Raw genomic sequence first — 22244 nt, forward strand, 5'->3', positions numbered from 1 at the left:
CATCGGCCTTAAAAACTTCGAAAAGCCGATGGAATTGGCCGATGTTTTTGAAAAAAAAAAAAAAAGACCTTTGATGTTTTACCTTTTAATACAAAGTAAAGGTTGTTTTCATATAAAATTGTTTACTAAATTTCAGTATGAATTTTTATTTGAGTCACCCCTGAAAGAGTTTTTAATACTGCATTCAGGTACCAAACAAGTTAATTATTGCGTTGTTTCTTGCTGCTGGATGTACGTAGTATCTCTCATAAGTCATAACTCCAAAATGGTAAACTGTAGAAGGATAAGTTTTTGCGTGTGGGGTGTGCGTACGTTCCAGTTGTGCACTTCCCTTTTTGTTTTCGATCGGGTGTTCTGAAAAGCCTGTTTACTCATTTTTTGTGGCTATTAATTACTTATTTCAATGCAAAACTAAGATAGCGTCTCAGACTGACGGTCATTTGGTGATATATTGCCGAATTGGAGACTATGGAAACAAATATGAGATGGCAAAACCCCGCTATTCATTTTAAAACACTCTGTATTTTAAATCCGCCACTGCAAGTCAATGCAAACTCGGGTGCAAGTTTCGGAAGGGTTTTTTTGCTCAATGTTTATGATTATTTTGAACTCTATTTTTTACGACTATTTTGAATTTCCGAGAACACTTGTGTGCCCCTCCTCCCACTCCCTATATTTCTGAACTCTACTCTAGTTATACTCCTGAGTTGTTTAAAACTAACACCATTCATAAAATTAGAGATTTTTTTTTTTTTTCAAACTTTATCTATTGTTTAGAAAGAATTTAGAGCATTAATTTAAGAAATTGATTAAAGAAAGACGTTTTGAATGGTGACACAATTCGGAAATCGAAGGGACTTTTGAATTTTTTCTTCGGAAGTGCGGAAATAGATTCAGAAACTCTTCCGAGATGTTGGTTTTAGCGGTTCTGCACTAGAAATATTAGGCCGAGGTTGGGGCCGAAGTGTGAGTTACTGCAAAATCAGAGGGTGACCCCCCCCCCTCCATTTCGTAATGTGCCATCTTTTTTGTATCATTAATAGCAATCGATTTTTTTTTCCTGTTGTAACTATTTTTATGTATTTATATAAAATCAATGAATAAGTTATTTTCGTTTTTTATAGAAAAGTTTCAAGGATTTTCTATTATGCAATTTTTTAAATTTCAGAAAATTACTGTTAAATTGAACAATTTAATTTGAACTTGTTTGTAAAGCTTCATAAAAGATTAAACAATCTAATTGTTCAATATTATGTATGCAAACATCAGATCAAGTAGTCATATGTATTCAGTTATTAACTTTGTGTAAATATTGATTTTGTTTATAGCTGCGTTTTAAGAACCTCGCTCTTTTCATGGCAATTTTTTTTCCAGCAAAACTTATGTCACTGTTTTAGTTTTTTGAAAAATGCAAAATTTTCTATTCATAAATTTTAAATAAGAAAAAAAAATTTCTTTTATGATTTAGTATTGTAATTTATCTGTTATCTTTTTTTTTTAATTTGATGACTAAAAAATGTCTACGTGCAATCTTTCCAATTTAATTGCTTAATTTGTTGACGGTTTCATAGTTTTATTCTTAATTTTTTTTGAATGATTTAACAACATAATTTAATGTTTTTTAACTATGATTAGTGAACTTAAATCCATACATCATTACAATATTACTGAAATCTTAGTTATATGTTCAATTAAAAAAAAAATCAATTGTTTATTAAACAGTCTTTTTGTTTTTCTTCCTTTTTTCTTTCTTTCTTTCTTTTTTTTTCTGGCTGTTGTTCTTTATCTTTCATTGTACAGCAGTCAAAAAAGGAAAAGCATAACTACACCCTATATAGATTGTACGTAGTACGATCCAAAAGTTCGGGACAAGCTGTATAAAACCTTACCCAGAATAGTTCACATTACAGAAGCACATCCACCTTCAAAAGTTTACCTTGAGGGACAATGTACTTCTGCCAGTGTTTATATAACTTTTCGAAACACTTCTGAAAGCCATTTTTCGCTACTTTCTATGATGCAGCTTTATCTTCTCCTGACGGAGGAAAGCATCGTCCATGCAAATGTTTTTTTGCTGGGAACAGGTAAAAGTCACACGGAGCTAAGTCCGACGAAACGTTATGTTATTTGTTTGTCATATCAGAGTATTGACCAATCGAACCGTGCATCCTCAACATGAAAGTCGCCTTCTTCCCTACGATGAAGTTAAAGCAGCAGCGCAAGAGGCCTTACAGGAGGTTGCGAAAATGTCTTCCAGGAGCGCTTCTAAAAGCTATACGAACATTGGCAGAAGTGCATAGTCGTTCAAGGTGACTATTTTGTAGATAGATTTGCTTCGGTAATGTGAACTATTCAGGGTAAGGTTTTATACAACTTGTCCTCTAACCTTTAGATCATACTACGTACGTATGAGTTTTCAACTTGCTATTTCATAACGTTTTTGAGTGACATAAGTTTACGCGCATGAAGACATCACAAGAGAATTTGCGATAATTAACTGAGGAAGCGTTCAAAATGGATATTTCTGTCATCTACATGTTCTTAGGTACATATGCATGTACAGATGTGCCGAAAAAACTTGTGAAGTTTAAATTGGGTGATCGTAAAATAAAAATTTAGGTGAAAATCTTATTTTTTTTTTATTTTTTGTGATTGCAATTCCTTATTCGTAGAAAGGAAGTAAAGTGAAATGAATCAATCATCCTTTAAATCTCTGACAATTTTATCAATTTATTTCTGTTTGATTTTTTTTTTTTTTTTTTTTTTTTGCCATCGGCCAACGGCATCGGCCATCGGCCATCGGCAATCGGCCATTTGGAGGAAAACAATCGGCCATCGGCCATCGGCCATCTTTGAACAATCGGCCAACAATCGGCATCGGCCCATCGGCCAAAAAATGCCATCGGTCGAGCCCTAACAAGATGTTGGGATTTTGATGGCAATGAATATAGTTCATCACCCCTTCACTGCTATCATTAAATTCGCTATAAAAATAATCACTCTTTAAAAGATACATTAATACTTTCCACTACTTTGCTCTTATTATCAGGAAATTAAACTCAATATCCATTTGTGTTAAATTTGATATCTTATAGGTGTCTTTTCACTGAAAACAATATTTTGCAGCACACAATTTTTTTTTTAACATTGTGAACTTTTATTACTTGTTGACATGAAAATCACAATAAGCAATAAGTGAATTGCAACAAAAATGCTAAAAATTCATCATGAATATAATAGACACGAAGCACCTATGAGTGTTTCAGCTAAGTAAAGCTTGAGAAACATTTTTCAAAAGTTATCAGAGACAACCAGAGATTTGAGAACAAAAAAAAAGTGTTATTGCTAAAACAGAAAGAACTGACACACACTTAAAATTAAAAAACCCAACACTGATTAAGCAAATCCTATTTTGCATATCTCATCAGAAACAATTAAATTAAGTCAAACAATTTAATATTTTCATATTTTGATTTACTTACACGAAATATAGAAAAGTAATCTAGCCTGGATACCAAGACCAAGCACTTGGGGGCATACATAATGGAATGATGCTGTACCAACCCCCCAGTGGGCTCCACTGTTTCCTCCTCACCTTCTTCATCAGGAGGTTTACTGGGTGTAATAGCAACAGGTTCATTGAACGATAAACATGCACAATAATGCCTATTTGCATCGATATCAGTGAGTACTGATACAAAGAATGTTGGCTGTTGGCGTACAGTGGACAGAGTCCAGCCTTGTGGTTGGCAAAACTGAAACATTAAATCAAAATCAAATCAAAAATCATTTAAAAAAAGAATCTCATAGCAAATTATAAGTAATGCAACTAAGTATTTATTTTTAATCAACCAAAACTAAAAAAGACAATAAGTGAAATTTAAGAAGATATTTAAAATTGATGCATGAAAAAAAAATGCTTTAAATAGCTAAAAAATAATGCTGATAAAGCACAAAAACTGCAAGTTACTGTAACCATGTGTTTCAGGGTTAAAAGGAACCTTTTTTTCAAAGCAGAAGATATGAGCTTATGGATGAAAGAACAAAAGAAAAAAGCCTTTCACCCACAAGCTCACAATCCTGAATTGAAAAAAAAAATTCTTGAAACAGTGTGAGGGATGTGCCGACCGAAACTTGCTTCTCGAGCAATCTTGGGAGCAGGAAAATGGCGAGTATAGAGCAGTTTGCAGCAGCAAAAATTTTAATATTGCATCAATTTGGAGCAACTATGTATATTTCAAACACAGAAACATGAAATACATCGCCAGGTCAGTTATTCCAGCCGAGGACTGCAGTTTCATGCTTATTAGCACTCATCAGCCCGGCAAAGGAAGTGACTGAGCTGGAGGTGGAAAACCTATTAAGGAAGCCAAGAGTATCAAACAAACTGGCAGCTAATATAGAATTAGCACTGACCAGACCAGTGACTGAAGCAATTTTTCGGTTCAACCAATGCTGTCTCAACAGAAGGCTAAAGCGCTGAACTATGACGTCACTCAATCGAGGCAACAGAATTATGTTGGCGGTTAATATTTTCATGTTTTGATTAAATTTTTCACTGCTGAGAAATAAGTTGATTTCATTGAATTGAAACAAAACGATTTATAATTGAAACTGCGTTTTTTTTTTTTTTTTTGTATTTATTTCTAATGGCAAGATTTTAAGGCAACTACAAATACAAAAGAACAACTGGATTAAGGATATAAACAAGTGGACAAAGATACAAATTAAATAAAATAATAAAAAAGCAACTGTAGCAAAAGCCTATGAGTCCAAAAAGCCCTTGAACACCCAGTATTGGAAAGAGCTGGGCAAATGACGAGATGGTCAGCATCCATGATCCGTTCCAGATCATAAAGACTGCAAGAAAATACTTTAAAGTTTTCTATACACATTAATATATGGATATTCATAATTATTTTTCCATGTTTTCAACTTTTTTCTCTTTTATGTGTTTTTCTTTTATTAATTTAAAACCATTAAGCATAAATGTCGATGCTATGCAGTGAGTTTGCAGTAACAGAGCTACCTAAAAAAAGACAAATGGAGCATGTCTAAAAGTCACGCCTCCAGCAGCACGTAGCAAACAAAACAAGCTCATAGCGAAAAACCAAGAGAATGTCGATGTAAATTCGTGGTTGTAGAAGGGCATGATAAATAAAGCATATTTTTCAAATACCTAATTTTCCTTTTTTTTTTTTTCCAAGTAAAACCTGAAGGAAAATAGTCGAATTTGGTTTCCGTCCCGCCCTCCATCTCGGAAATTTCAGCAAGACGGAAATCCGTCTTGAGACTGAAGGTGTTGCACCCATGCACAGTACTAAATAATAAATAATTTAAGAAATGTTTTTATTTGATGCATTTAATTATTTGTTATCTTTCTTTTTTTAACCCTCGACACACAAAGGAAGGGTGTTATAAGCTTGACGTGTCTGTGTATCTATGTGTTTGTCTGTCACACTCTAGCATCTAAATGGATGGACCGATTTTGAAAAAAAAAATTTGGCTCGAAAGGAGAGTTGATCAAGAGTGTTCTTGGCTAGGTTGCGTCTTTGAATGACATTAATTAACGAAGATATTAATTAAAAACCTCTGAAAAGTTTTTTGCGATTTTTGCAGTGAAAACATATTAAAAAATTTTTCATTTAGTAGTTCTGAACTTCCATGTTATATAGAATTCAAATTATAACTTTTTTTAAAGCAGATTTTAAATACGGCTAAGCCTTCATTCAAGTGATTGGTAACAGAATTTATTTTTGGCCGACAAGGAAATTAAAAGCAATGATTTAAAATTTTTATCTGTTGCCAGTTTCTGTTTGTTAACAAATAAAATACTCGTAATTGGTTTAATCGTATAAGGATTTTAAATTTTCCCTCTTGATTCTACATTTGCGACTCGGTCGGGGGTCGGGTTTTTTTATTTTTAATTTAAGACGATCACTTGTACTTGTAGTACTTCCTAATGCATAGCACAATTTCTCTCGCACTGGCGATGTGTGGTGACCGGGTCACACAAAAAACTGTATATTACTGTATTTTGAGTAAATTAACTTTCATTGTAGCTATAGAAAATATAAGTTTTTTTACCAACATCCTGATGAAATTTTTTTTCCTGATAAAATATATTTCATTTTATTTATTTATTTATTTCAAAAATTCAACCAAAAATTCTGGGGGTGCGGCGCATTACCTAACACCCCCGTAAATCTGCCTATGCTTTTGTGCTACTGTTGTAATGTTGTTTTTATCTATTTATTTTCAGCACAAAGGTACTATTATTCTTTTTACATTTTTTCTCAAGGTGGAAGACACAGGGTTCATACTCAATTTGGATAAAAAAATTCCATGACTTTTCCAATACTTTTTCATGACTTCATAAAAATTTTCATGACCTTGTTGCATGAAGACAGTAGTACTATTTAATGTCAAACTTGCCAATTTTTTCGGAAATGGGCATTAGAAAAACTTTTACATGAGTGCGATTATCTCATTGGAGCACTTACTTGTGACTGAAAAAAAATATCAGTGCATACTGCTGAAAGTAATAAATTATTATTTGTCTTCATCACATAAATTTAAGTAAAATAAAAATATAATGAATGCAATACACTGATGTTTAAATGTCTAATAAATATTTAATAAATAGGACAGAATAGTAATGAATGGGATAAAAATTGAATAAGTTTAAAATAATAAATTTATTTCATAAAATCACTGCCCTTTGAGGTCAATAGTGCATCTAATCACTCAAGTAACTGGACAGCCAATTCGTTCATTAAAGTAAAGCCACTTTTTACAGTAAATGCATTTTTCCAAACCAGATATTCCAGCTGGCTAAAAGGATCAGTTTTGTGAGCTATATGTTGGGCACTACTGTTTTAGAGTATTAGAATTCCCCTATTTCTATGTTCTATTGCCTGACTAAAGTCTTCATTCTAAAACCTTCAACATATCAAGATAAACTCTGAAGAATTTAATAATGAACTTTTTACAAGTAGTTAAAACGAACTCGGATACAATTGAATTACACTTTTTGAGGGAGTGTGGCAAAATCAAGAAAGTGTGAATCAACTGCTACAGAATATAAAATATAAGAAGTACTGAAAATAATGGTGGGTTCAAAATTAGTAATGCCCCAGTAGTAAAATCACATCATAAAAAAAGGTGAGCGGCTGTTACAGAAGCGGATGAAATTGGATTCCAAAACTCGGATTTGTTTTTGAGATCGTTCAATTTATATGCAATATTACTAAATCACTCAATTTTCTAGCGCTCTTTTAGTAATTGTTGCTTTCTTACTGCCCAAGACATTTTTTCATGACTTGAAATAAATTTCCATGACTTTTATGAAAATATTAATTTTCCATAACTTTTCCAGGTCTGAAATTTGTTTATTTTTTTTTCCATGACTTTCCAGGATTTCCATGACCCGTACGAACCCTGAAGACAATACATCTATATTTATATCATATTGAAAAATATGCAAACCAGGACTTTGACCAGTATATAGATGGGCCTCCCGGAAAAGGTTGTCCGAGAATTCTTTACTTTGGTCCAGAGCAGAGCAAGGCTCCAGATGTTGCAGCGTTGTCGTAACAAGAGTGAAACCTTGTAGCCTTGTACAGATAGTTTAGATTGCGCAGTTGGCACCACAAGCAAGTGATCTGTATCACCCTCTCCCCCCCCCAGCCCAGCCCACCCCCTGTCAAATATAGATGATACAAACAAAATGGGTACTAAACAATAAGTTACCGGTAACTTACAGCTTAATACCCAAGCTTCAACTGACAAGTTCAACTTCACCATTGCTAAGGACTCTCAATGGTGTGCTAAATTTATTTTAGCTGGCAGTTTGTTGGCACTCTCAGCTTCAATGAGATGACATCTGCCTCCAGCTCAATTATTGTCTACTCCAGACTGACGAGTCCATTACAAGGACAAAACTGCAGTCTCTGGATGACATAACTGAGCTGTCATGATATTGCAAATAACTATTGAGTTGTTGTCATGAATTTTAAAAGTAACATCAGGCTAATGTTCTATTATTTAAGCGTAAAGTACAAGTAAAGGTGCACTCAAATTAAAGGGCACCCATCCCCCCAATGGCAATGGCACTCTCTCAATTGCTTAGAAGCACCCCCCCCCCCTAAAAATTTTAATAGTGCAATTTGCAGCATAATTTTGCCCTCTTGAACACCTTTGCCCTAGTTTATAAAAATGTGATGACAAGCAATAAGCTCTTGGCCCAGTTAGGCTGGTTTTAGTCAATTTATTAGCCCTCAATGAAGATCACTGGCCCTCTTAAACATATTTATACCTTGCTTATTACAGCCTCTTCCGATAAGCTGTTCCAAGTGCCCACAACCCTACTAAAGTAGTCCTCCTTATTTCTAGGTTAGCCTGTGATTTCAATAGCTTAAAACAATGACCCTTTGTCCTGCTTTCTGTGCAAAAGTTTAAATCATAAGCATCTTTCATTTTGATAAATTTAAACAACTGAATAACGTCTTCTTTGAATCTCCTTCATTCCAGGCCATACAAAACTTATTAACATTTTATATCAAGCCTTCTAAATCTGGTATCATAATCTAAATCTAAAAGTCCCTTACTAGCCTAGAAGCCTTTCTTTGAACTCTTTCCAACAAAGAGATATATAAAATAAATATTGTATTAAAGTTGTCATTAAAAATGATATTCATTCAAAAAATACTTATTAAAATTATAAATGAAGGAGTCACAAAGATTAAAAAAGATTCGTTCTCACCAATTCAATACCATCAATAAATGGAGTATCATCCCAATCTTTTTCTGGAAATCTTTGAAGAACTTTGCCAGAGCTGAGACCACCACCTGGAAAACGCATTTTTTTTAACGAGAAGCAAACAGATAAAATATTTTCTAAATTTCAAAAATTGAGGCTGAAAAGTACGCAAATCAAAACATAGAATTTTTCAAAGTGACCCAATCAAGAGCAAAATTTTAACATTTTATATTTAAATTTATCTTCATTATTTATGTCTTTTATTCTCCCTACTTACAGAAACCAGTTTAGTATTGATTGGCAAACAAATGGCCAATAGATTAAAATATTAATATTCCAAAAAAAAATCAAGAGCATTAATACAGTAAAAATGTCTTATTCCTACAATTTAATAATACAGTCAATTCGTGATAACTCGAATCTAAAGGGACCAATGAAAAACTTTGACTTATCAGGAGTTCGACTTACCGCTAGTTTCTGTTTTCAACATTTCAATATTAGAAACCATCGAATATTTTAATTAATATATGCATATAACAGACAAAATTACAGAACTTAAAAGTTTTTCAACATAATATGCACAGTTTAATCAAAAATTTTGAGAAAAAAAAGCATGGTTTTGATTTCAATATTGATGGAACCACTTCAATAGAGCTGATTCTACTTCAGGATAGGTGCACATCTTCATTCATTTCAAATTCGGATTCATGGATTCTAATGCTTTAGAAGTTTCTATTTTTCTTTTATTATCATTGACAGTGTACTTGCTTAGACATCTTTAATAGTAAAGAAAACTCACTCCGTTTCTCGGGAACTTATCAGCAAATAATCGAACTAAAGAACAAAGGTGAACGCATCTTAACCTAGGTCAATCTTTGATTAAAAGTACAACTTGACAGCTTAAAAACGAATTTCATAGTTCAGCAACATGTCAAAGCGTAAACAGTACAACAAAAGAAAACAAGAAAACTCATTTCCACACCTGTAACTCCATTATCGCACATTGGCTCAGGGGCAGGAATGGCAAGTTTCTGCCTAGGTGGTTAAAACCACTGGTAGAAACCGGTTAAAGCCTGCATGGCAAAAACCATTTCCTGCCACATTTGAGGCAGAAACTGGCAAAACTCAAAAAAGTAATTATTGACATACAATAGAAAAAACATGGAGAAAATAATTAGTTGTTAACCAAAGTATAATTTAATTACAATATTATCACAATTCAAAATCAAATGTTACATTGTTTAGAAACTGCAGTTGCCCTTTGGAAAAGGTGGTTTCTAAAATCTAAACAGTTTTTCAATTTAATATGTACAAATAAGAAGTTTTAGAATATTCTTCGAGCAGAAGAGCTAGCAGGCAATGAATGCATCAAGGAACAAGCAATGTTCGTGAAACTTCCCTCTATTGCCTTTTTTTTTTTTTTTTTTTTAACTGAACCAACTAGTAACTGGGATAATGGTAAAAATTTGAGTTTAAGAATAAGTTTTGAGGTTTAAGGAGGAGGAGTGTTTAAGGTGGCCAGTATGTTTTGCAAAGCTGTGACATTAAGTAGAAAATCTATGTTAATATTGGTTAGTAAAATTCTGGCATTTTCTTCTTGAAGCACAAGTTAATTACAATCACAAGCAGTTTAGATGAGCATATAAGCGAGCAAATTACAATCAGTAATGCCTGGTTAATTCTTTATGTCACTCCTCTTTCCTAAGCACCTATATGATTTTTCTTCCATTGTTAGATTAATCCAAATATTACGAGCATCTGCAACTGAAAAGTTCCCTTTTCGAACTAAATCAAGTGCTAGGATTTTATTTTTTAAAATGATGAAATAAAGTTCAATTTTTTATTTTACATATACGAATATCATTTAGTGATTACTTGAGTATTTAAGACGCTTTTAAGTTTTTGCCAGTTTCTGCCGGTTTTTATCGGTTATAACCAGTTTCTACCACTGGCACGGCAAAAACAAGTTTCTGCCGGCAGAAAGCCAATCCTGCTCAGGGGCTCTTCTTGCTTTAGAGGTCTATTGTGCAGGAATTGTAAGTGAAGGTGAATTAATTTTTCTCTCATAGTCATTTGTTTTTCTTTTATTTTCTTTCTTTTGAAATAAATTTTGAGTGATCTTGGAAAAAACTTCGAGTTAACGGAAATAAACTTCGAGATATTGAGAAGAATTAGCATGGAATTAAAGATAAAGAGGTTGGGACTTCGTAAAAACTTCGAGTTATAGTAATATTCAAGTTATCGGACTTTGAGTTATTGCGAATTGACTGTATATTAAAGATACAATAGCAGATAAAAAATTGGAGGTTCTGGATATCAAATCCTAGAGGACTGAATACTCTATTGCTTTGTAGTTTCAATCAATTATCTCAAAATGCAGAATTTTATATCGTTTTTTACAAAACAATTCCCGACTCCCTCCCTCCCCACTCAAGATGTTGAAGATATTCTATATTGCATTTGAAGAGGGTTCTTGCATCACTCTCCTGATTCTCCCTCCAAAATAAATCCAACACAAAAAAAAGCAACATTAAAAAAATTGGGAAAAACATGGTTTTATGTATAAGAGGCCATTATTAATTATGCAAGTATGATTTTGACCCCTCCCTCCCGCCATGTAAGGGTACGTAAGATTCCCCCCCCCCCCCCATTCTTACGTAAGATTCCATTTCGTTTTTGAAAATAATAAAATAACGAATCTTAGAATCATTATATCACTGGAATCATTATTAAATTCACTATTGGGTCAGAGAAGTCTGACTGCGACAGAAAGGTACGGGTTTGAATCCCGGCTTGGGCATGGATGTACTTTCTCTCTCATGTCCTTGTCCTTTCTTTGTATGAATGTGTTGTTGTGCTGTGAATGGTTGCCTACCTTATATGAAGGGGCCTTATGGCATGTGTGTACTGTAGAAGTCGGACTTCACACCAAATTACAGTACAGTTGGAAAAGTGAAGCAGCGCACCCCAAATTGCACGACAACAATAACAACAACACTATTCATTATTCGTAAAACAAATATAACAGCTCATCCTAATGTTTCTTACCTTCCGACGAAAATGGAATATAATCTCTGCCAAACCACTTGAAGGCGCAATTTCTAATGTAAAATATCAACTTGGAAAATATTAAGTAAGAATGGGTTTGACCCATCCCCCCCCCCACACACACACAAAGTAAAGGTATGTAGAGATTTTTCCAATCCTCCCTCTCCCTCGGGACCCTTACGTAATTAACGAATGGCCCCCTAAGAGCAAAAAACCCACATGTTACAATTTTAAAAACTTCCATACTTTGTCTGTTTTGTCCCAAACATAAAAGTTGTATGCATAAAAACAGGGGCCATCATGCCTGAGATAGCATTTGGGTCCCCTTAAGTCTAAATCTGGCCTTGGCATACCCAATATGTGTACAGTAATCGTTTTTCGCTCGTAAAATCATTCAGAAAACTATAATCTGATTCATAACTGCAAGAAATTTTTTGCAGTTTTAAATACCGCACAGAATGGTGAAGGGCTAATTCAATTCTATTACGGTTTAGTTGGTGAAAATACGATTTGAACAGCAAAAAGTGCTGAAAACCTGGTTAAAAGTACTCAAAACCCAGCTTACTTAGGGTAGACGTCTACCCCAGTTTGTAGTAAAAGTTTTAAAAAGAAAATTAAAAGTGCATGAACTTGATGATGAATGATGCAATAAGTCCTCAAGGTGAAACTGAGGTACGAGGAGGAAACTTCTGAACTTTAATTTGCTCCTTTTTTGACTTGTGATTCTTTGTCTGAACTCTTTACTCTTAACAATCAATTTTGTATATGTTTGCATTTCCTATATCTGCTGGCTTTTTCTTCTAATTATTATTTTATCTCTTAAATACTCATCGCCTCCTATCCCCCCTCACGTGTTTATCACTCGCTCGAGGAGCCAAATGGCCACTTCGGAACGATCAACCCCAGGTTGAAACCATTGCCCAAGAAGATAAATTCCGACAGCTGCTAGTAACAGAAATTTTGATTTATATTGCAGTTTATTTAGAATGGAGATTTATTATCTATTTTCTATTCAGTACATTGTAAAAAGAATTTAATATTAAATTAAAAATTATTTAGTAAAGAATAGTAATATCACCTATATCAAGTTCTTGATTCTGAAGTAAAGCTTAGTAAGCAAAATAAGAAAGAGTGTACTGGGTTTGTTAATTTTTTTAAAAAATCAAAAAAGTCAGATTTTTTTTTATTTAAATCTATTTTTTTTTCAAATCTTCATAAATTTATAGTTATTAATTACTTTACATTTATAAACATAGTATATTTTGTACGGTAGATGAATTTATTCAGCTTACTTTTAAAACTAAGATAAGTTATCTTTCTATTCAATACACTTTAAAAACGTATAAATACATTATAATAATATTTAGAAAAGAAGTGATTTTGTTTTAAGCTTTGCTTAAAAATGCGGTTTCCTTCCCATCATGCACGTTTTAGTATTAAGAATATGTTGAGCAATAGCTTTGCTTAACTATATAATGATGGTGTAAAGAAAAACTGCAAATTTTTTTGGTTCTGTACGGAATCGAACGGTAATTTTGGATCTCTCAAGAGTGAAAATCTGTTTCACACACAGAAAGAGGGATCTATGTAGTTTTGCTTGTTGAAGTTAAGATTGTATAATGCAACGTAGTTAAATTTAGAGCAATACATTCTAAAAATGCAAAATTAATTTATTAAAACAAAATGAACCGATTTAATTAATGATTTGCTTTTAAAAATCATCTGATTCAAATCAACTGATTTAAATCAATGATTTTTTTTTAATCACTTGATTGAAATCATGATTTAAAGTAAGCTGATTACCAATAAACCCTGATTACACACATGCAAATTACATGACGCACAAATACTATGCTTCTTCATAGCGGCCACGATTTTCTCTTTTTGTGAAATGCAAAAATCATTAACAACTTTCTTATAAGAAGAAATCCAATTGATGCTTTGTATTGCCAGACAATCCAGCAATTTTTCCACCACTGTTCTTTCAAAAAATTATTTCAGTCAGTAAAAAGAGGATTATCTTAAATTGCAACAAAAAAACTTCAAAGAAAATGTTGAAAAAAAGCAGGGAAAAACTTTAACAAAGCTTATTTCAGTTGAATGTACTATATACTTTTATTTTGTTATTATTATTATTTTCCTCAATGGGAGAGATTTATAATCCCTTTGTCACAGCCTTGATCAATAGGTATTAAATAATTTACTTTTCCATACTCATTTGTCAAAAAAATTATGCTTTTAAGAATCAACATTTGCTGCAATGAAAATGAACATGTGTTTTCTATCAATCAATAGCAAAATAATAACGTTAAATATCATTGGCGAAATTTCGATTGATGAAAGTCGATTTCTGAGCTACAACTGGTTAACTTGTTACATTTTTGCCATTGAAGTTTTTCACTATTCTAGGGTAGTAAATATTTTAAATGACTTGACTCCGAACGAACGATATAACTTTTCTTTATTTTAAATCAAATTTCTGGATATCATGAAATTCAGTTTTTGAAATTAAAATAAGCGTACAGGCGATGGGAAAATGTGATTATCTCTCAGCAGCATTTGTTTGAGCAAAGAGTATAATTGTAGTGCAAGTAAAATGAGATGGAAAGTTATGTTTACAAGTTCTTTAAACGATTATTCTATGCATGACAATCAAAATGTTCGTTATCTATTCATAAGAGAAAATATTAATGTTGTTCTCTGAATAGGAAAATATAAATGAGTTTATATACTCAATGAAATTTAAAACAAAAAGTCACGATACAATTAAGAGTTTTGTGGTTGTGGTTTGTTTGGGAACCAGTCAAAAAATGAAATCAAGTTACTGAAACTAAATTTTGGCTTCAAGGGATATTTTTTGGCCCACTTACGTTCTTTATCGTGATCGAAGCCGACTACAACAAAGTAGTCAGCAAGGCGTGACATTCTTCCCACGCAAAACACAAAAAAGTAACTCCCAACATATCATCATGAAACCTCCATTTTTCCTTGAATCACCACTTCATTTGACATCTGACTATAATAATCGAATTGCATAAAGACAAGCCGACAAGCCTTTACCCTTCAGAGTTTTTTTTTTTTTTATCTGGCAAAAAAAAAAATTGTTTTTTTTTTAAGTAATATATATTTCACATCATGAGCCAGTCTACTCTTTCTGACTACACTCCTTCAAAAATCATCAATTCAGAAAATTTTCGGCATTGTGAACAATAAACTTTAGGGGGCCTCCTTGGCCGAGTGGCTAAATGCGCTTGCTCTGACAGCTGTTACAGTGCAATAAAAGCTTACATTCGAAGAGCATGACCGGTAGCGACCGAACAAAAGCTTCACCGAATGCTTTCGGTTGATCACCGGTTACTTGCGCAGACGAATAACACGCAGGTGAAAATTACCTATAATTGGTCAAAAATGTCACGTGGTTCACTCAACCAATCAACCAACTTAAGTTGAGGTTGACCGGTAGATCAACCGGTTAGGCTCATAGAATGACATCGGAAGCAACGAGTTAACCGGTAGCTCTCAAGAAAGCTGCGGTTAGTAACCGGTTACTCACCGGTCGACTGGTGACGTTTGTCGAACGCAAGCAAAGAGGTTATGGATTCTAGAGAGAGAGTCCCTACATGGAAAAAATATGTATCCCTAAATGATGACCTTTGAGTGTCATTTCCAGGCTCGTCATTTCATTTTTTTCCAGGAGGTCGGGGTGGTTATGGGGCTGCAGCCGCCTCGAAAACAGATTATTATTTTATTTTACTATTTTATAGCACTTACAGAAAAAAAAAAGTAATTCAAGCCCGGAAATTTTGATTTGTTTTGAAATCACTGCCTTCATTTAAAAAATAAATAAATACATATGCATTCGTCCCTCGGAACTTCGTGCTTCGACTTTCACGGTTTCACTCTATTTCGTTTTTTTTTTTTCATATTTTTTTAATTAGCCTTTTCCCTATCATCACGTCTTAATTCTCTCCCTCAAAAGAGTAACAGAATGCGTACTATTAATTTCTGTGCGCGGCTGTCTGTACTGGTGTTGTTGGGTGTAGAGGACACCGAAGCCGTTCCGCCTTGTCTCAGCCCTCTAAACCTTAATGGGGGGGGGGGGCGCCGAACATCCAGAAGTAAAAACATTAAAGTCATCAATTGTCCCCCGCCGAGGCGGCATTAAGCCACCGCAGGTGGCAAACAAGGATTGGCGAGTGAAACGAGCAGGGGTGCGGAGTCTCCTGGTATAATTTTTCTCCTAACCAGAAAACCATATAACAAGAAAATTTGAAACAAATCCAAATAGGTTGCATTTGAAAGAGCATAGTGAAACATGTTTTTCTACGCATCAAATGTGTGTGTTCTCCACTTTCTATAAAAATATTTTAACGATTGAGTCTTAAAAAGGCTGCCTTTGATGGCGTTTGAGAGAAGGAAAAGTTCACGAGCTCTATCTCTGGAAGTTTTCAGACCCTGCAGTTCGAAAAAATCTCAACTGTACGCTTTCTTTGTCGTCAATATGGGGAAGTCCTAACGTCTCGAAAGGAGGGATTTATTCCGATTTTTTTTCTTTCAAAATCGGGGTCCTAAAGATGCGACTTTAGGTTTAAGATTGAAAAAGATATAAATGAAAAAGGACCCTCTATCTTTACCCCCCTTCCCTTCCAAAATCTCTTTTGAAAAGTCAAATTTTAGTCGCACGTGAAGAAGGAAGGTTCGGGGATTCTCCCGTAAAATTTTCTAAAATCGAAATTCAAAGCTATTTGTGCTAATATTGGGGGGGGGGGGGCTGCTCCCCGGAAATTTATCTAAGTTAAAGTCTTAGAAGCGAAATTTTCGGCTGCGTTTAAGGACGCTAAGTGTGTAGAGAAGAGTTTAAGTAACTTATATATATATATATATATATATATATATATATATATATATATATATATATATATATATATATATATATATATATATATATATACTGTTAAATACCCAAGCTTTGTCTTCAGTTCACGAGTCGAGCCACACCATGCTGCAAACACTCGCTGGTGAGATAAATTTACTTTATCTACCAGTTCGTTGGCGCTCTCAGCTTAAATGAGATGACATCTACCTCCAGTTCAGTTATTCACTAATGACTGATAAGTTCTAATAAGAAAGAAACTGCAGTCTCTGGATGTGATAACTAGGTTGTCTGGAAAATTGCATGTGGTTCTGTCTTACTCCTGGCTTAATGGGCGGAAACGTACTGTTCATAAATGGTTTGCAACACTGAAGTTTATCTCTTGGTTTAAAATATGTTTTCACGTGAAGAAGATAGCGATAAAATTACATACAACACCTGATTTAACAGAGATGTTGTTACCACAGAAACTTTTAATCTGTTTCCTTGCTCTAAAAGTTTGGACAAGAAATAGGACTGTTACTGCCATTACTTGGGAATTTTCGATTTCTTGAGATTTTTACTTGAAGATTTTTTACTTATCGTTATACTAGTAAAACATGCCTTGTTCACATGAACCCCCCTTTCCCCTAAATGAGTAGATTTAATGTATCAATAAAGGAGAGTAAATTTCATGAAAGGTGAGGATTTTCGGCGTCAATGCCAGTAAAATGGAAAAAGAAAAAAAAAAAATCCTCAGGGGGGGGGGGACATCCAGCATCCAGTGTTCATTTGAATTTTGATTTCTTGAATTCAAATTATGAATTTTTGCAATAACGAATTGCGAATAGGACCCTATTCATTGAGTTTATTTTTGCTGCAAATGGACTGGAACGAAAATGGCCAAGAAACTTGCACCCGTCATGTTATGACTTGTGATTTTCTACAGTAGGTTTCGAGGCATATCCTTTATCCCATCGGCCCCGGTATAATGTTATGCATTTTTATTTCTTATCAATCTAACATGATGGAAATTAGTTCTCTGGAAATTTTGTATTTAGATGAAGTTTTGCTTTTTAAGCTCATCTGTGTTTCATCTATGTTCATATAATTTTACATCCCCCCCCCCTTTTTGAAAGGTAAAATCTGCTTTAGTAAATTTTGCCTTGAATGAAAGCAAAAGATTTGCAACCCTGGCGGCTAAAATTTGTCCACTTAACAAATATTAAAACAACGAGTTAGCTTATTCTCGTCGTCAGTGCAATCTGAAAAATCAGAGTAACATCAACTTTGGTCAAGTGAGGATAATAAGCAATTCTTGATTGCTGCTATATATATATAAAGCAGTCTTTTGTCGCACACACAGTACACACATCTGCATACTCTATATTCCCTATTTATTTTGTTTGCAAGTGGTGTACGTCCCCCCCCCCCCCCCCAAAAAAAAAAAAAAAAAAGATTTGTGGTGTCCAGATTCAGTAAGCGAAAAAGATTTTTTAAAAAAAGGCTACTACTTAGAAAACACCTGCAATCAAAGCTGGGAAGGGTGGGAGAACGTTAAAGTAACGGCACCTACTAAGCAATTATTGATAAATGCTGGAATTTCTAGGATGTCATAGTCTAGACTCGACAGAAGACATTTTACAATTGATATTCATTTATTTGCTGCTGCATATTCCTTTAATTTTCCATTTTCTTAATTCTTTTATTTATAGTTTCTCTGGAACATATATTTGACGATTATTTATTCATTTTTCATTTCGACGTAAAATGTAGATTCCGACATTCTCTCTCTCTCTGTTTTTTTTCTTCTTCTTTTTCCAAATTTATTTTCTGTTTATAAATTTACTTTTCTAAAAAAAAATCAAAAGTGTTTCAAAATTTTTTAGAATCAAAACTGAAGCCAAACTGAAAGTTAAAAGTGTGTTATTTAGGCGCAATTGAATTATAAAGTTCGAATAAAAATACACATTATATAGCAGGTGTTCTCAAAGTGGACGCCGCGCCACCTAGAGGGTGCCGCAGACTGAGGGGTGGGGTGCCGCGTGAAATGTCCACAGTACCAATATATATAACATAACAGAAATAAGCAAGGGTGCCGTGAGAAAATTTTAATTCTTCAAAGACTGCCTCGAATCGAAAAAGTTTGGGAACCCCTGTTATATAGTTTTTCCTTTCCACTAAGAGCCTCTCCCACATCAATTCAAATCAATAAAATTTAACTATGACGTCCAAGGTTATTATATTTTATTTGAAATTTCTTTTGAAAAGTTCCGCATCGATCATGTTAAAACATATCAGTAAAAGTCGCAGATATTTTTAAGTATGTATACTAAGTTAAGTTTAATTTCACAAAAGTTAAATATTTTAAAATTATAAAAAATGTGATTAATCAATAAAAAGTATTTGGAATTCTAAATTATTTTACACAAACGATGAAACAAATAGCAGAAACAAATATAATATTAAGAAATTTTAAAAATTGTAATATATAAATGCATTTAGAATTGAGAGCAGATTAACGCACGGTCCGACGAGGCCGTGGAACTAAGCACCACTATTTTGGAGGCACCAAATAAAGGATACATTTCTTCGTTTCTTCCGTTTTTTTTTTCTTCTTCTTCTTTTTTTCCTTTCTTTTTCTTCTTCTTCTTTTTTTTTTTTTTTTTTTTTTTTGAGCAATCACGATTGCTTATTGTTCTCACTTGACGGTTCTTGGCGTTGTGGTTCCTTTTCCAGCTTGGACCAGCTGCTCTGCAGCACCACCGCCCACCGGCCTCTGCAGGCGCGTCGGAATCCGCTTTTCCTGGTCGGAGGCATCCATGCCCGGTACACACACGTGCTCACACACATACACACGCCTACGTGCATACACACTGGTCTATGCACACACACAAGCCTACACATGCATGCACGCGCGCCTACGCACACACAACTATACACAACGTAACCACCGAGCAAGCTTGGCGGACAGGAGCCGTTTCTAGAAACAATAACTCCAATGAATAGGGTCCTGTCGCAACTCGTGATTGTGAAATACATAATTTGAATTCAAAATGTCAAAATTCAAATTAATTATTATTTTTTTTTTTTTTTTCATTGTTGTTGCTGAAAAAACCTTTTTGACAATCGGCTTTTTTTGCAAGAAGCGCACCAATTTAACCGGGTCTTGGGTTTCACCATGGCTTAATTGGTCCATTGTTTTGTTCATTTTCATTGTAATAAATCAAAAAGCACGATTAGAAAAAATGTCACAAGTTTGGAGCCAAATAATCAGAAATCGGTTTATAAAAAGTAGATGCAATTTTTAAAAAATCGAGTAATGATAACAATAATTTTTGTTTTGTAATTTTCTTTCATTTTCCATATTTTTTCATGTTATTAAGAAAAGAATGAAATATTTTGAAATTTTATATGTGCTCTGACCCACAAGAAAGATTTTACTACGATTTGCGGCCCTCGGCTCGGTCAGGAAAAGGTAGACCATGACCACTACTACTATGAGGGTGAGGGAACAAAATATTTTGGAATAATTTTAATACGTTACAGAGAAAAGCAAGAGATGGCAGCACCACAACAAAATTTTCAGTTGTTTCTCTCAGGCTACGGGGGTTGAAGTGTTAATGCGTAGCCTACGAGGATGCAACGCTGCGCGTTAATGCTTAACAATTATTTCATTTTGAATTTGCGGCCTATAGCAGGGCTGTGCAACTGCAAAGAGCACACGGGCCAGAATTTCGGTCACTGATCACCTGGCGGGCCGCAGTTTGGAAAAGTTGAACAATAACCTCTTACTTCTTATACAATAACAATTAATAGTTGAATTATTAATTATAAAACAATGAAACAGAAGGATTATAAAACAATTCGCTTACATTTTAATGGGAAAACTGAAGCCGATCCGCCTTCTTGACAAGGGCAGGAATGTCAATATCGATGTACGTCAACAGCAGGATTACCAGGTTTAAGAACAGTAAATACGGGACAGGTTTCGAGAAGTGAAAAAGGGGGGGGGGGGATTTTTGAGGTTGAGTGCAATTACTGGTTATGTATTTTTAAAGAGTGATAAACAACTATGTTTTAATAACTTTCGGAAGAGTTCTCTCAGTAGTTATGTTTATGGGTGAGCACATTTTTGGAGGAACTCCTACTCAAAGAATAAAGTAAGCAATAGAACGAAGTTCAGTAAACAGATCGACGTTGATAGAAACAGGTGCTAATTAGTTTTTTACTTGCGTTCGCTATAAGTTAAACGGTGCAATCGGTCTTAAAACAAAAAGGGGATTTTTATCTGTGAAATCAAACCACTTTCACATGCAAATTCACAGCTGTTTCAAAAAATGTCTATCATAGAGGTATCACTCAGTCAGACATAGTACTTTTCTACCGTCTGTTTTAAGGTTTTAGTGACGAACGATTCATAAAACTTATCTTCAAATCTGCTCTCTAGCTGTTTTACCAAATGTGTCATAATATCATAAAGTTATCAGCTGCAGTTGTAGATTCATTTTGAAGTTTTTTACGGACAACTTCAAAAACGGGGGACACTTAAGGGTAACGGTGCCAGTAACAGACAAGGGTCCAGAAACAGACAGTTATAAGTTTGGATTTAAATGATAAGAATTTTAAGCGGGTAATATTGATGTTGCTGCGGCCCATGAATGCTCCACTAGACGGTGCAACCCTCTAGTGTTTATCAGAGTGAATTTATGAGCCAGTTGGTATTTACAAGGCAGTGGTGGAAGGTTAGGAACAGCCACCATGAGGTCTGTCGGTGTTCATATTCATTTGAATTTAATAAGACTTCAGTTTTAAAAATAAACAACTTTTGCACATTTTGAAGAGAAAAAAGCAATGTTGACCTTTACTCATCTTTTCCTCAACCCATCTGTTACTGGGTATCATCAAATTTTTGGAGTCTGTTATAAGGGTTGGACCTGTTTTCGAAATTGAGCAAATAAAAATAAATTTAACTAATTCAGAGGAATTAGTTAATTCTCAACTAATTTACAGAAGCAGCCAAATGTTAGATGAGATGTTGTTGCATGAGAGAAAAACATATTAAAAGGTCTAAATAAATAAAAGGCTCAAAAAATTGTGTTAACCCTCGAGCGATGCTTTAAGCATGTCTGTTACTGGTACCGTTACCCTACTACTTAGAGAATGGAAAACTAATACAACCTCATTGGTTTCACATAATGTTTCAGCTGTTCTTTATTTATATAAAAGCAATAATTTTCTGCAGCAGAGGCTTAGGGATGGATTATAAAATAATTCATGAGAGCAGGCCAAGGTTTAATGAGTCGATCTACAGCAGAAGTTAAACTTAGCCATCGTGTCAGGATAAACTTTAGTTGCTCTTTAAACTTTAGGTTAGCAAACTCAAAAAACTCCTTCAGCTCATTCCACTTAGTTGCAGATCTAGAAAAATGTGAATAAATTTTTAAAAAAATAGTTTTGACATCAATTTCTAAAGCATCAACAGCATATGGCGAAATGCAGTGTTAACTATACGAGCTAAACACCCTAACTTCAGTAAATTTTTGTTTTTCTCTCTAAGTAGGGTATATTCTGACCGCTTTG

General features: G+C 34.1%; 1 protein-coding gene across 1 annotated transcript in view; it reads right to left on the minus strand.

Annotated features, from left to right (window-relative positions):
• The window catches only part of LOC129235156 (myotubularin-related protein 13-like), a 123613-nt gene extending 108816 nt beyond the window's left edge, over positions 1-14797 (minus strand). The window contains exons 1-3 of the mRNA XM_054868847.1: positions 14680-14797; positions 8765-8850; positions 3483-3755 (exon numbers count right to left, since the gene is read on the minus strand). Of these exons, the coding sequence (XP_054724822.1) occupies positions 3483-3755; positions 8765-8850; positions 14680-14734 (414 nt within the window). The 5' untranslated portion in view covers positions 14735-14797. The remainder of the gene's footprint in view (positions 1-3482; positions 3756-8764; positions 8851-14679) is intronic.
• Positions 14798-22244: the final 7447 nt, after the last annotated feature.

Source organism: Uloborus diversus, chromosome 2 (assembly GCF_026930045.1).
Source record: "Uloborus diversus isolate 005 chromosome 2, Udiv.v.3.1, whole genome shotgun sequence".
In the NCBI taxonomy this organism is placed as follows: Eukaryota; Metazoa; Arthropoda; class Arachnida; order Araneae; family Uloboridae; genus Uloborus; species Uloborus diversus.